We start from the raw sequence: 16,265 nt of genomic DNA on the forward strand, positions 1-16,265 counted from the left end.
TCTAACATTTTAACTGCCTCTGGAATGAAAAAAATACATTGATCGTAAGTACTAGGACAGACCCTCACTTATTTGAAAACTATAACTTGCTTATTCAGAACATTCGGAATCAGTTGCCTAGCACATGGAGAAGGTATAATTAAGACAGAAGCAGAGACCAAAAGAATGGTTTGACCGGGAATGGAACTAAAAAGCAGTGTAAATCAATTTTTTAAAAAAAACCAAAAGGGAAGCTGTAATGAAACATTGCTAACAGCTGACCATGCAGACCAAAATAAAAATCCTTCTGGTGTATGGTGGCAGGCCAGATTAATAACAATTATACTATATATCCAGTCAGGTCCCCCTAGGGGTCTGGGAAGCCCACTTTAGAACTTCATATGACTCTCAGCCAGAGAAATTCCTGGTCTTAAATTTAATTTCTTCGTTATAGAGTACAATCCATCTTTAAAATCACACACATACACATCTTTTATCAAGAAGCTGAGAAACTTCCATATATTCAAGTTGTATTTAATTATAAATGAAGTTTATTTTAACATATAAGGAAAGTAATGTTAGGACTAGTGGTAAGTAAAATATCCGCTCTTATTTCAGATTGTAATTTGGGGAAAACCATTTTAGCAGTTGGGAAAGACTGAATTAGGTAGATGAAGTGTACAAATTTACTGTTGGTGACATAAAGGCTCCCTACTCCTGATAAACCGCACTTACTTTACTGTTTCTGAAGACAACTGAGTAAAGGCAGAAAGCATTCTACTCTTATGGCACCCAAGAACATGAGAAGTATTTCCCAACAGATATATGTGTAAATGGAGCCAGCAGAGATGCTAAGAAAGAAACAATGTCACATGCCTCCTTTTGATGTGAAAACTGTTCTCCAAAGTATGTTTTAACTTAGCATTAATATTCACTAGTGTGCTGAATTAATACCATACATAAGCAATGATATATGAAATCTTTGAGTTTGAGTTAATGGTTATCATATCAAGAGAATGCTCTCTCTGATCTATGCTCTGAACATTGGGAAAATGGCAAATAACCCATCTAAACCACTTTTTTTTTAAAAAAGGGCATACACAATATAAAGTAAAATAAGATCCAAGATATGACAGTCTTCCAAACTGGCCGCCTGTCTCTGTAATTGAAGTGAAAAAACATATTAATACTTAAGCTAGGAAAGGCTCCCAGCTATGACCATATTCCACCCGAACTGCTGAAATTTCAAGTTGACTGGTGAGTTCCTGTTTTGGCCTTAATTTTCACATATTGAAGTTCATTGGAGTTGGGGCGGCCAATAAATTTAAATAAATAATAATATTTGACTAGGCTGAAAACGTAATAGCAGATTGGGAGGTGGTCCAATTTTTAAGAAAGGTGACTGGAGTGATCCTACCAGTTACCAACCCCATAAACCTGTTGTGCATTATAAGCAAGCTTTATGTACACCATTTGGATTGTAAACTCAAAGAATGGCTGGTGAACGAAGCCATTTTGGGCCATGAACAGGCAGGGTTTAGACATGGTCACTCAGTAGACCATATCCTTGTACTACGACATCTAATTCAGAAATATACAGACAGTCCTCTGCTTATGAACAAGTTACATTCCAAGAGGCTGTTTGTAAGTCCATTTTGTTCATAAGTCCAACCAAGTATAAAACATTAAACCTCCCAATGCGCAATGGTGCTGGCAAGTGTACTTATGCACACACCATAAACTCTTTCCTGCCTTCTCCCACCTTCTAGGACCTTCTAAGTTGGAGTTGCAGACAGGTTTGTTTGTATCGGCAAAAGTTCATAACTCGAAAGTTCGTAAGTAGAGGACTGTCTGTAGTAAAAGATCTCAAATTTCTCTGTATGTGGCTTTTGCTAACTTCAAGCAATTGACTCAATCTCAAAACTCCTTCTATGGGAAAAACTACAGGCAGTCCTTGAGTTAGGATCATTCATTCAGCGACGGTTTGAAATTACAGTGGTGCTGAATGAAGGGATTTATGACCGGTCCTCGAAGTTCCGGCCCTGCGGCTATGTGAACATAATTTGGGTGACTTTCAGCCAGCTCGCACTTACGACCAGTTGCAGCATCCCATGGTCATGCAATCACCATTTGCGCCCTTCCTTGCCAGCTTCCCCCAAACAAAGTCAATGGGAAGCCAGCAAGGAAGATCAAAGTTGGTGGGGTAAGTTTGCCCCCTGGCCTTTCTTCACTGTCACACACTGCACCTTCCTTTCCCCCCTTTGCTCGCGCACAGCCTGTGTCCGTTTTTTGGCCTCCCTGCAATTGCATACATGCACGCATGTAACATGCACCCTCTTTCCATAGCCTCCCTGTGATTGCATGCACATATCCCCCGCCCTCTTTCCTCAGCCTCCCTGTGATCTCATGCACTCCTTGCCCTCATTCCCTAAGCTTTCTAAAGTAACAGTGCACTGAGCACCTCCTTCCCTGTGTAAGATTTGATCCACAAGGTCTAATTTCAGACCTAATCTCTACACAAGGGAGTCAGGCAGGGATGCATTTCAGCACCCTGTCTGTTCAATTTACACATCAACTTATTAGCAAAAGAACTCTCAAATCAAAATTTCCATCTGCCTAGTATAGCATATATGAATGTTCCATTTCTGCTTTACACAGACAACACAGTCATCATCTCAAAGATCCCAGCTGACCTTAGACATGTACTCAGAAGCCTAGTATGCTACTGCAGTGAAATTACCTTGTACTAAACTAAACTTCCAGAAGGCCAAAATGATGGTCTTTGGTAAAACATTCTGGAAGCTTTATTGGGTAATAGAAGAGCAGGAAATTGAGCAGATGAGGGTTTTCAAATGTTTAGGTGTTGCCTTTCAAGACTCAGGGTCATAGAATGCACACATCAATGCAGTGGTGGTGCAGGTTCAAAAAGCTCTTCTGCCATCCTAAGATTCTTCTATACAAAAGGAGGAGAATGTATTCTTGCAACTCTCAAATTATTCACAGCAAAATCCCTGGCTCAACTGTTCTGTGGCTCCCACCTAAGCCTCTACCTCAATTATACACAGATGGAAACTGTACAAATCAAGTTTATAAGAGCAATGTTCCAAGCCCCAAAATGCATATCTAGTGCAATTTTGAGATTAGAAACTGATCAAATGAGGATTGAGGTTAGAGCATAGTTATTCATCTTTAATTACTGGCTTAAATGCCATTATTTTGTAGCTGGGGTGATTGTATCCCTCCTCTCTGATGAACTTGAGTCCTCTTAGACTCAAGCAATACATAAAAATTTCTGTCATGTGGCTTTTCCCTTGACTCCCTATATTTTCTTGATTTCACTCAGGCTAAGAGAGTTATTAAAGAAAAGCTTTTGGACATTGAAGCCCAGAACAAATGAGGACTCATCCTAAATTCTATCCAAACTCTGTTCAACCATGTCAAGTGGAAACCATCCAATTACATCAACTCACTCATCTCTCCAGCCCGGCAGTGGTTCTTCTTTAGAGCCAGATATAATAGTCTACTCTCAATGCTTTTATATGGGAGATTTAATAAAACCCCTATGATTAGCTGAACCTATCCTTGTGGTGATTGCTCAGTTGAATCTACGCTTCACATGCTGCTGCACTGCTCCTTTTACAGTGATATCCAAAGGCTCATCTTCCTTCTCTTGCTTTACGCACCAAATTATTCTGAGGAGCTTTGTGTCAATTTCCTATATCGGACAAGAAAAGTTTTATCACTCTTAACATAGCAAAGTTGTGTATAGCTGCTGTGAATGTGTACAAACAGTTGACTGCCACACAACTGATATCCCCATTGCCGTTTCACTTATCTCCTGTTATGTAGGGATGAAATACTGATTTCCATTACTCTCTTATTTAATAATTACTTCAATACTTTGAACTATTAGAGTTCATAATACATTCATACAAATATCCATCTTTTCCATTTTCAATGGTTATGTGGATACGTTTGTTTTTTGGTGCTATGTTTAGATTATGTGTGTTCCATTTTATCTGGTCACTAAGTGAAATAAATATTATCTGTCTTGCTTAAAAAAAATGAATACAAATAAGGTCTTGTTATTGCAACTCTCCAGAATTTACATCTGTATAAGCTTATGTTGCTTATACCCGGATTCTTGTTTTTGCTAGGAACTCACAGATGCTGTTATACCTTTTAGTTTTACTATATATAAAAGGAATTTTTTCATGGCATCACATCTATTTTGTGAAATATTTTCTTTCTCTTCTGGTATGAGTGGATGGTTATATTAGTTGAAAAGTCCAAAATGGCTAGTACATAAAATCATAATGTATTATTATTATTATTATTATTATTATTATTATTATTATTAGATTTCAAATTTAGTCACCACCCACCTCACTCAGTGAGCGACTCTGGGCAGTTTACAGTAAAAACAAAAATAAATACTGGTTAAAATACTGATTAAAATACAATAAACCAATGTTCAATTAATAACCTCTTCCAAGGTAATTGATAGTAAGTGATACTTGTTAACCTACGGGAGCGTCTTCAAGGTGCTAGTTGGTTATCCTTCCTCACGCCCCATAAATCACAATTTTAAAGGCTTTTTGCCAGAAATAAATGTAAATATATATTGCTTTTTAGCAATACTTAATCAAATTGCAGCTCTGTTTTAGACAAAATTTTAGAAAATTGTCAGCAGTAAAACATATGCTAGAGGATATTAAATAAAAGGAATGTAGAGATTAAGATCAGTTTTAAACACCCACAAGGAAGAAAATATATCATATTTTAGCAGTAAGAACTAGTAGCTGCATATTTATTTTGATCATTAGGAAGAATAAGCTTATAATATAACTGAACAACACAGCTGCTCAGAAATAGAGAAGACTCCATTCAAGATGACAAAATCAGTAAAATAATTCTAGAAAAAACAGTTGAATTGTATATTTTTTTATAGTTTTAAATTCTACTTATATTAGATCTTAGAAACTTGTTCTTATGAAATATAAAAAAAAATTAAATATTGGAGAAAACAATCAGCATGATTTGGAGGACTCTGTTTTAAAACAGTTCTTTATTAGCTAAGGTCACAATAAATTTATGTCTTTAATAGTTTATACTTGCAAATTAAATTAAGTCTCTGTTATATTAATAAGTTTATTTCATGCATACTTTTGACCTCCTAAAAGTAATCCTTTGTATTTCTTTTACAGGTTAACTAAACTCCAGATTTTGGAGCTTAGAGAAAACCAGTTAAAAATGTTGCCAAAGTAAGTATATAGTGGTATTTGAATATATTTTGGTATGAATTACTTGAAGAAATACAGAGATAATGAAAATCAGAATTTTGTAATCAGCTGTGAGTGGTCTTGATGTCATAGGACTATTATCTTGTTTGAGGTTTGTTCATGTTGGAAGTTCTCTCGATTATTCTTTTTTCATGTATCCATGCAGTTACTCATTTTGACAGTAATTCTCCATAATAGCTGAATTCACATTGTCCTTTTTTTATTCTTGCAAGCATGTTTAGGACTGTAAAGTTTATCATTTGGTTGGGACCGGAATTGCCGTTGCTAAGTTATGCAATCATAAAGCGCAATATCAAGTGACCACATCCCTTAGCAATGGTAATTCCAGCAGTCCTGGTTGCCATTGTTAAGCAAGGACTGTGCGGGTCGTTAAGTGAGGACCTCAAATGACCACGACTTCCTGCCATTGACTTTGCGTGTGAGAAGCCACAGGGAATGTCAGAAATTGTGATCATGTGACCACAGCTCTCTGGGACATCATAATCATGAGCCAGGCACTGAGCACCCAGTTTGCCATCACATGACTATGAGGATGCTGCGACGGCCAGAACTATGAGGACCCATCATAAATACCATTCATTCAATGCCGTCACAACTTTGAATGGTTGCTGAATGAATGGTCGTAACCTGAGGACTACCTCTATGCAACATTTCTGTTTGTGTTCTCTGAGTTGCTTAAATGTTATTAGTTCCCCCCTCCCCCCCTTTTTTTTTATTGGTATCTTTGAGTGAGTTTTGATTCCTGGAGCCTGCCTAGACAAGCCCCTGCAGTTTTATTGGCAACTTTTTTTAGAGGTGGCTTACCATTGCCTTCTTCTTGAGAGAAAGTGACTGCCCCAAAGTCATCCAACTGGCTTTGTGCCTAAGACAGGACTAGAACGCATGGATGGTCTCCTGGTTTCTAGCCTGGTACTTAACCTCTGTGCCAAATTGGCTCTCATTAGTCCCTATAGAAAGGTCAATTCAAATTCTGTCCAGCTATAAAGTTTAAATTGCATAGTGAATATTTTTTTTTGTTGCTGGTGAGAAAACTGCTCTGCTATATAGCCTGAGAATCTCTAGGTAAGAAAGTAACATATGTGACTGTGACATTAAACAAGTTTTTATTATGAATAATGAATTTTAGATTTATGATATATTAAAAGAAATACTGCTATTTTATAGCAAACGTTTTTTTTTTTTTTTTTTATAATGTTTTTTTTATTTTTACAAACAAACACAAAACAAACATGAACAAACAAAAACATAAAAAGGCATAAAAAAGCATCTTCCATTTTATACCGTGTGTCAACCAGTTAAACTCGTTGGTGCCCCTTTCATAATCTTAAATTCTCATATCATCTATTCAAAAATATACTTGTATACTTATCAATTAACAATTATTAATCATTCATAGCTAATCTATAAAATCATATATTACAAAAAATTTTAACTTTCAATAGGATTAGTAATACATCTCCATCTATCTATTATATGTGTATATATATAATAATTAATATCAAATTTCTATTATAAAATTTCCTAATCTATTACATTACTATATTTTCTCATCTAATCATTAATAAAAACAAATCCCGTGTCATATAAAATTACTTATCTTCTTACTCTAATTTCAAATCTCAATTTAACTCATCTCTGCACATTCCATAATTTTGAATAACTTCCTCCTGCATAAGTACTTTTAATTTTTCCAATTCTTAAGAGTTACAATTCTAACCAATATCAGTTACAGTATCAATTACAATTCTAACCAAGTTACAGTTCTAACCAGATTTCACTACATGTTATACAATTTTTAACTATATATCTCAGATTTATACTTTATTCCAGCGCTTGCATAATTTTGAGTTCACCCTTTTCATTCAATGTCCCAAAATATCTGGCTGTTCATTCCTTTTTTCTATATTATTGGATAAGAGAAAGCAATAATAAGTGTCCTTTTGAACATTCTGCTTTTGGAAGCTTCTGTCAGTTCCATCATTGTTGTATTCCCCTGATTTTCTCTTTAAACATCTGCAATAGTTTCTTTCAATATTGTTTTACTTCTTCTTTTGTACATTCTCTTAGTACGATTTTCCATTATAATCTTGTATAATCTTTTTCTCACCCTCAGAGCCAAGAACAAATCTGTCTCTCTTCATTTATCAGTTGATTAACCCTTTTAATTCTCAGTTTATAGGCCTCACAATAATTCCGTTTAATGTTTCTGATTTCTTGTACTATTTCTTCCTTTTCCAATGATCCCGTTTTATGTTTAATTAAGTCCATTTTAGCTTTAATATCTTTTTTCTTTTTTTTTTTTTTTGAGAATTTCTGCAGCTCTTCTTCCAATTTTTTATAGTCATCCTCAATAGTTTAAAGATCTTTTTCTGCAGTGTGTTTCGTATAGTCTATTATCTTGATAAACCTTCATTGAGTCAAAGGATTCTTTATCTTTGTTCTTGCCAAAAATAAGAGAAAAAAGAAGCAAAAGGAGAGAAAAAAAAAAAAGAAGGAAAAAAAAAAAGAAAAGGAAAAGAAGGAAAAGGCTAAGCCTCTTTAAAAAAAAATCCATCTGGGGGGGGGAATAGAAAGCAAAGCAGAGCTTCTAGCAGAAAAAAGAGCTACTGCCACTAATCAAGACTCTTGTGACTGGCTCAAACTTTCCATCTTAATGTTTTCAAAGTCGCTTTCAACTCCACTTTCTTGTTTATAGTTACGGATGGCACCTGTATAAACATGCACATCCCACTATCTTTTTAGAAAGCACAGGGTCTTTGAGCGTGCGTCACAATGAAAAAAAAAAGCACTAATTCGCGCCTCTAAATGGCAGTGCAACTTTCTTTCATTTACTTTCTCTTAACTCCACTTTCCCCATTTCAAAGTCAAAAAGATATAAATTTCTTATAACAATAAAAAAATCTTAGTAAAAAAAAAAGGCTTAAAATAAAAAGTTATTGAGTATTAAAAAGAGAAAGCCAATCCAGTTAAAAATATATTTTTTTTAAAAGAAAAACATCTTGTCAATTCCACTAAAAAGGGAAAGTTGAAAAGAAAAATTTTCTCCACCTTATTTTTTTAATAGGGTTCAATCTCGCCGCTTAATCCACTTTTCTTCACTTTTAAAAATCTCTTTAAGTTACTTAAGGTGTTCTCTAAGAATAGTTGAATAGTAAAAGTCCATCTCACCCAGTTGACACCCCTCTCTTCCATCTTCCTTTGGAGCTGTCCCGGCTTTCGCAGCCATTTTTGGCTGCCTCTCCTCCACCGGCTTCAAGAGCTTCTCCCCGGATCGATCTGGGACTTGCGGCGTCCCTGAGATCCGCGGGACGCGCCCTTTGCGTTCGCCATCTCTACGGGACGGCTTAGGTCCATCGGGACCGTCCGGGCGAGGAGATATCGGCTGCCATCCTGGGAGCCCAGGATCGCCCGCCGTATCGCCGCGACGCCAGCTCCGCCCTCCTCCCTATAGCAAACGTTTTTGAAAGGAAAAATGTGTTTATAATTATTTTAATACTTTCCCTCCTATAAGCAGACTTACAAAAATGCCTCTGATTTTGTTTAAATCCACTTCTATATTTTTATTTTTGTTGCTTCTGCTAAGGAAGGTGGGGTGGGGGCTGCTCTAATCAAACAACAGACAATTCCATAGTTCTGAATTCAGCAATTATTATTGCAGATATTTGCCAATATGTATTAGAAGTGCTGTTAGGGGAAGATGGTCTGCTGGTAATCCTTTTCATTATTTGTCCCCAGTAGTTATATCAAGTATTGATTGGAGAAAGTGGGAAAAATGCAAAGAGGGAATGATTGCAAATTACCAAGTCTAATCTAGCTAACTTTCCTGCTCACTTGGTGGGTTCTCTTTTCTCTTTTGGATAAACATCAGTAAGGGGAAAAAAAGTTCCCAACAAGATTTTGTTGTCCATTTTTGAATAACAACAGAAGAGCTTTGCAAAACATATATATGTAGAGCACAAGAACATTACAGGTAGTCCCCAGTTTAAGAGTGAATTCCATTCCCAAAATCTGTCCTGAAGTCGAATTTGTATGTAAGCTGGAACAGTATTATTGTATAATACTGTATAAGTAGGATTGTGTAATTAATTCGAATTATTGTGTATTTCACTTGAATTTTGCTACAGTAGGCTGTGCTCTTAACTATGGGTCGTCCTTAAACCAGGTGCTCTTAACCCAGGGACTACCTGTATTTGAAATTAGATGTGAAAACAATTAAAGACAGTTCTGGTAGCATTCTAATGAACTAGAAGATAAAATACAAATCTTAAAATATGAACCTTTCAGCTCCTTCTGTAGTTGAGAGCTTGCTATAAAGTAAGCTTTGTTGATTGTTTGTTGAACTCTTATTTGTTTTAATAGTTTCATTTTGCTATAGCTAAGCTGCAGGAGGAAAAATATTAGCTAAAGTTACTTTTAAAATAAAAACAACAAAGTTAAAAATATTAAAAATCTTTAAAACAATGTGGTGTTTATAAATAAAACATCTAAAAGTTTATTTATGCCCAAATATAAATATGCATTGTAGAATGTGCAATATTAAATGAAGAAAATTAGTATTTTTGTCTTTAAACTTCTTCACAAATGTTAGATACGGGATTTTAGTACTTCTGCTTCATTAGATTTGCAGGTATTCACAAAGTATATGAATTTATAAGTGTTAGTAAATCTATTAATGAAATAGATAAGGAATGTAAAAATTTCCATCAATAGTAAATGAGAGAGTTGAAGAGGCAATGTTTGCTGATTCCCCTGTGCTTCCAGAAAATCTGATCACCATGAATATGGTAGAAAAGAGAATGCAAAAAAGGACAGACAATTAACAACAGCAGTAAACATTGCTTTCTGTCATAGAAGGAAATCTGTTCCACTATTGGAATCGATGGTCTGTTCTGTCCTTGAAGACCCTTCTGCAAAAAGAAAAGTTTACATGGAAGCAACCACTATTTCCTATATTGGAAACATAGTGCCTGCATGGACCAGGACATTCCTCACTATAAAATTAAAATATTTATTTCAAATTCAAAATAAAATAGCCAAAGTCTCAGAAATTCCTTGCAAAAATGCTAAACTCCCAATACGTTCTTTCTTACTTTCGGGTAAATAGCTACCTAACAAAATTGAAAACTTTGTTCAATCCTGGCATAGGCCTTTCAATTTCTTTTCTGTCATTATGTAACAGACTGCCCATTTAACTTCATACATTTAGCTTTGTGCATCCATACATATAAATGGATCATGCCCATTTATTTTATTTACAGAGTCACTGGGAGTCAGGCAGCATATAAATTTAATAAATTATTATTATTATTACATATGGATTAGAAAACAGGAAACATACACTCAGATATTAGCATTTAGGGCAAAATTCATTTAAAAAACATCTGAGTATAAATGTTCCTTTTTAATTTCAGTACCTATTTACATGTAAAACTTTGACCATTTGGATAGGGGGTGTTTGTTATTCCTGAATATCCATTTATGTCATTCACATCAATTTAAGTAATTTAATCTCAATTTACATCTGCGTAATGGTGGGAATAGCAACAATATAAATGTAAGTAAATAATCAGTACTTATTTGGATGCAATGGATGCAGTCTGTTATTTTAGGGGGATATATAGATGCAAATTTTGTCCATAACATCCAAAGTCTGGTAAATGGGAGTCCATTACATTTTGCTGAATTGTAATTAATTTGGAATGAATCCAGTTGCTTCTTTTCTTTCAAACTTAATAATGAAACTGAATTACAGGTAGTCCTTGACTTACAACCATTCGTTCAGTGACTGTTCAAAGTTACAATGGCACTGAACAAAATTATGGCCGTTTCAGTGCCCCACAGTCGTGTGATCAAAATTTGGGCACTTGGAGCCCACCTGCACTTATGACCGCAGGGGTGCTTCAACCCCCCTGCCTGTCTCCCCCACATCTCTGCCCTTTTGGCTCCTGCCCGCAGCCCCAACTGCCCTAGCTGACTTTGGCGTCTTTTTGCTCCTGCTGCTGACCAAGCATGCCTGGCCTGGCCTTTTGCAAGGCAGCTGCTGGCCACACGAGGCTTTCTTCCCCAGGTTGCTCATGGTGGTTTCCTCATGAGACCTGGGGAAGATGGCCTCATGTGGCCAGCAGCTGCCTCACAAAGGGCCAGGCCAGGCATGCCTCAGCAGCAGCAGGAGCAAGAAGATGGCAAAGGTCAGCTGGAGTGGCGGAGTGCAGGGTGGCAAGGTTGTTGGAGTGCAAGGCAGTAAGGGTGGTGAAGCTGGTGCTTCCTGGGACAGCGGCTTCGCATCGTGGTGTTGGGCAGCAGCTTCAGACATGCTGCTGGGGCTTCCTGGGACAGCTGGGGCTTCCTGGGGCAGCTACTTTGCGCTGCGTGGCTGGGCTGGGGCTGAGCTTTGCTCTGCGAAGGGCTTCTTGCAGCCCCAGAGCTGCAGCGCACCAAGAAGCTCTTGAGCCACAGCATAGCAAGCAGCCCCAGAGCCGTGCGATTCTGGGGCTGCTTGCTGCCTCACAAGGCAGGATGTAGGTTGGCCAAAAGGCAGAGATGTGGGGAGAGATAGGCAAGTGGGGGAAGTTGAGGAGAAGGCAGTCCCTTACCTTGCTGAGGCTCAGGGCTGGGAGGGACCAAGCCCGGAATGGCTTGGATTGGGATGGGTACTGTGATGGAATGGACTTATGAAGACCATGCTCAGGGATATAAGCATGTTCTTAGCCCCCAACAGGAGCATGGGAACTTCAAGAAGATGAGGCTGGCACTTCCCGAAGGAATTCACAGTGTTGTGGCTGGCAGGCTTGGGAACTTGGGTTCAGTCTGGTGAGATTCTGTCTTGAGGTGGAAGCTAATAAATGCAACAGAACTGTATTTGCATTGTCTCGTGGAGTTCTTTGGGCTGAACCTGACAGGTACTCACTTAACAACCCATGATTCTTGGTTAACAATGGCAATGGAGAATGCCGGGGTTGCTGTCGCTAAGTGATATGTTCATGTGACGTTGCACTTTACGAGTGTATCGCTTAGCGATGGAAATTCTAGTCCCAGTTGTGGTCATAAGTGAAGGAGTATCTGCAGTTGAGAACGTTGGTTGCAGGGGGCAGGGGAACAACTATTTCAGAAGCTTTTGCTGTGGTTAGATGATAATATAACACTGGGATTGGCCAAAATAGTTTAGCTTTCACTTCCTCATAGCACTAGACTTGGATCATGAAGCTATGAGGCTAATTTATTTGGATTTTGAGACAATTGCCCATCTTTAATATGATACTGGGATCAGATGATAAGCTTTTTAATTGACTGGAAATTGGTTAAAATATAAGGCAAGAATAAAGTATGTTGCCACTTTCCTTCACAATGGAGGTAGTAAACAGTCTGCATTAATCTAGCACAGCTTTTTTTTTTTTTTTTGGTGCCTTCGAGTCATTGTTGACTTCTGGCGACTACCTGGACCACTGTTTTACAATTTGAAAAACACTGCATAAAATCTATAACTCATTTCACAATAGGATAGAATGAATGTTAGAACATGTAGAGTGGGATAGCTTATACAGTGTTTTGCAGTTAAACTGGTTCACACTTTTATTTGAATATTAGTAGTAAGAGTAATATGACTGTATACTATTTATGAACTCTGATCCTATTAGGTATGTTTTCTAGATCTGTTAAATACGTAATGCTTATTTGAAAATGCATCAGAATGAGTAGATGAAAATAAGATATAACTGGTATTTTCCCTAAATCTAACTCCTTTTAATTCTTTCGTTTCTGTAGAACCATGAACAGACTGACTCAGTTGGAGAGGCTAGATCTGGGAAGTAATGAATTCACAGAAGTGGTAAGTTGCGAATAGCCTAAAACTTATTTTGATATAGGTATATGTTGCTAAATCACATTTAATAATAAAAGCAAGGGCTAGCTTGGAAATGACCTGTGGGGCACTGACAGGAAATAATACTTGCAAAACCAGAGCAAACTGTTAAATAAACAAACTTGTTAATGGGAACAGACGTGACAGGGACAAAGGGACCGGGAAAGTATGGTGAAATTAGCTCTGGGGACGTTATGACAATCCAAGAGTCATGATTGTGGTTTGCGGTTTTAAAGGATAAAAAGGATTGCAATTTGGGGGTTTGGACCCACACAGGTTAGGCTGTCCTAGTGACGGCCTGCTCCTGTCGGTCCGCATTGCAGTGTGTATCTAAGTAAGTACCTTGTATATTGTTGATTGCATTTTATTTTCTTGCTGAACTAACTTTCAATAAAGCTCTTAGAAGAACTTAGAACTTTGAGGTGACTTGTTTTATGGTGTGTCTGTCTCCCGTGTTTAATGGGGCTTTTTCCCTGATGCACTTATGTAATAGTTTTCCTAAAAGGTCATATCCTTAAATCTTTTAAACAATGTCAGATAAGAAATCATCTTAACTTTTATCTTCTAAGCTGTTATCTATTGTAAAACATTAAGTAATGTCATTTTACAGCTGACTGCTTTTTCCAAATTTCATTTGCTATTGGTGTGGTACTTCGGTGACACATTGAAAATATTTATTTAACTGACAATTCTAGTTCTCTGTAATTAAGGATTTTGAACAAATAGTAAAACATATGTATGTAAAAATACATGAAATAAATCAGCAAAATTCTTAATATTTTTTCTCTTAATATTGTGTTTTCTGTTAAATATTCTGTTAAATAAATATATCACAGTGTATTGTTTTTTGTTTCTATCAGCCTGAAGTACTTGAACAATTAAGTGGGTTAAAAGAATTTTGGATGGATGATAACAAACTATCGCTTGTTCCAGGGGTAATGTATATTTATTATTATTAAGTATTATATTTTATTTCTATATTACAGCTACCATGGCAATTCAATGGTATGCTTAATGCTTAGCTGAATCATTATATTTTCATTACAATTATTATTAATACCGATCACCTTTCCTGAAAGAGATTCTGGAAAAAAATCTTTTTATATTCTGTAAAGCACTGAACAAATGTACCTTGTGGAAAAATTCTGAAAATGGCAAAGATTAATTTTGCTGTGGTCACATAGCATATCACTGACTTTCCTTGAGTTCATAGAAAGGGAGGTTCATCTACACTAGTTGAAATTTTTAGTGGAATCCCACAATAAAGTATCTTCAGCTAGACAGTTTTTCTAGATTTGGATTATGTAAAGCATAATTAAAATATACATCCTAGTTTGTAACAGAGCCTAAGCATGATCTGATATGTCATAGCAAATAAAAATTGTGTTAGAGTTAATTTGTATTACCTGCAGAGTATGGTATCTTAGTGTTTTAATTCGCAAGCTTTATATTTTACCAGTGCCTCTGTATTTTCAGTTTATGGGCAGTTTGAAGCACTTGACTTACCTGGATATTTCCAAAAACAACATTGAAAGTCTTGAAGAAGGTGTTTCAGGATGTGAAAGTTTACAAGACCTGCTATTATCTAGTAATTCACTTCAGCAGCTGCCAGAGTCCATTGGTTTGTATTGTTAACTATAAATCCGTCATAAAACCATAACAACATTTTGGCATTCTTTATTTAAACATAAATGTACTTTTCCAGCACATATGCAAAAAAGTGTACCTAGTTGTCTTTTTTTTTCTTTTAAAGGGCAATTTTATATTGGTGTTAACTTAAAAGTTGTTAATCAGTGGAAACAATGACAGTGTTGTAGCAAGTCCGGTACAGTGTAATAGCTGGATTAATCTTTCCCAAAGTGATCTGCGTTATTTGGCGCACTGTAAAATACAGTGCCTGCCAGATTTATTGGTCTACAGCTCCCACTATCATGGCCCAGCTTGATCTGTGATCAGTGAGCTGGCAAAAGGAATGCAGTATTAGGCCTGTCTGTTTTTAACTATTTATGGTTTTAGATATTGCTCTGTAGGAGCCATAAGGACACTTGCAAGTAAATTGTTTCCTGTTATCCTCAATTGACAGTATCCGTGTAGATGTCCTTTGACAAATACAATGAATTCAAAGGCCATTTTTTCTGCTGTAATAAACTTTAATTTGATTTTAGTATCAGTTGATCCAGGACTAAAATAATTTTGCTACTCAGGCTTGTAATCTGGGTACAGTGAAATAGTCACACATAGAAGACAGTAGAAGCTTTGGGAGATTGCTATTGCTTGCTTCCTCTGCAATAAAGTAGAATATGTCATATGAATACTTTATGAATACCATTTTAATATTTCTTTTAAAACAGGTTGTCTAAAGAAATTAACTGTTCTTAAAATTGATGAAAATCAATTAATGTATTTGCCAGACTCCATAGGAGGGTAGGTATTTCTAGATCTTCTTTAATGAAGAACATGTTATATTTCATTTTAATTGTTTTTTAATGAATTCTTGTTAAGTCCTTTTACTTAATGCCTTTCAAATCCATTGGCATACCCATGTTCATATTAGTAATCATCTTGAAGTTTATAATTCTGCATATCCAGTAGATTTAGATGATTGTGAAGCTCTATAGGTACTTTGAATGCTGAGCTCTGTCCAAATGAGCTGCTATTCAAGTTTCACTTAATATATAGCAAAATATTATTTGTATTTTCTTGACTTTAAATTATACTAGCAAAGAAAACGAGCCAACTGTGTTTTTATTTATTCAACTTGGTTTAGGTTAACATCAATTGAAGAACTGGATTGCAGCTTCAATGAAATTGAAACTTTGCCTTCATCTATTGGGCAGCTCTCTAATATAAGAACCTTTGCTGCAGATCATAATTTTTTAACACAGTTGCCACCAGAGGTATGCTTTTATTCATGGATCTAGTTGTTTGTCTTTACACACTTAGATTTGTTGAGCTGTTCAAAGAATTTTAGTAGAATGTGGCTTCCATTCTTTTGAAATAAATTAGAAACCAACTTCAGAACTCTTTATACTGGTTAAATTGGCATGAAAAAATCCTGAAGTGCAGAGACTACTCACCTGCCAAATTATGCACTGTGGCACAAGTGAGCTCAAAAAGCAGGATAT

At 36.3% G+C, this 16,265-nt stretch overlaps 1 protein-coding gene across 4 annotated transcripts in view; it reads left to right on the top strand.

Annotated features, from left to right (window-relative positions):
• ERBIN (erbb2 interacting protein) overlaps positions 1-16,265 on the top strand; it is a 107,807-nt gene that overhangs the window by 50,558 nt on the left and 40,984 nt on the right. For all 4 annotated transcript variants that reach the window (XM_088130372.1, XM_088130370.1, XM_088130373.1 and 1 more), the window contains exons 7-12: positions 5,187-5,243; positions 13,044-13,107; positions 14,001-14,075; positions 14,617-14,761; positions 15,492-15,564; positions 15,908-16,037. In XM_088130372.1, coding sequence (XP_087986498.1) covers positions 5,187-5,243; positions 13,044-13,107; positions 14,001-14,075; positions 14,617-14,761; positions 15,492-15,564; positions 15,908-16,037 — 544 coding nt within the window. The remainder of the gene's footprint in view (positions 1-5,186; positions 5,244-13,043; positions 13,108-14,000; positions 14,076-14,616; positions 14,762-15,491; positions 15,565-15,907; positions 16,038-16,265) is intronic.

This window comes from Python bivittatus, unplaced genomic scaffold, assembly GCF_059951505.1.
Source record: "Python bivittatus isolate LINGU-HERP-01145 unplaced genomic scaffold, Pbiv_v1 ctg000850_np1212, whole genome shotgun sequence".
NCBI classification, from domain to species: domain Eukaryota; kingdom Metazoa; phylum Chordata; class Lepidosauria; order Squamata; family Pythonidae; genus Python; species Python bivittatus.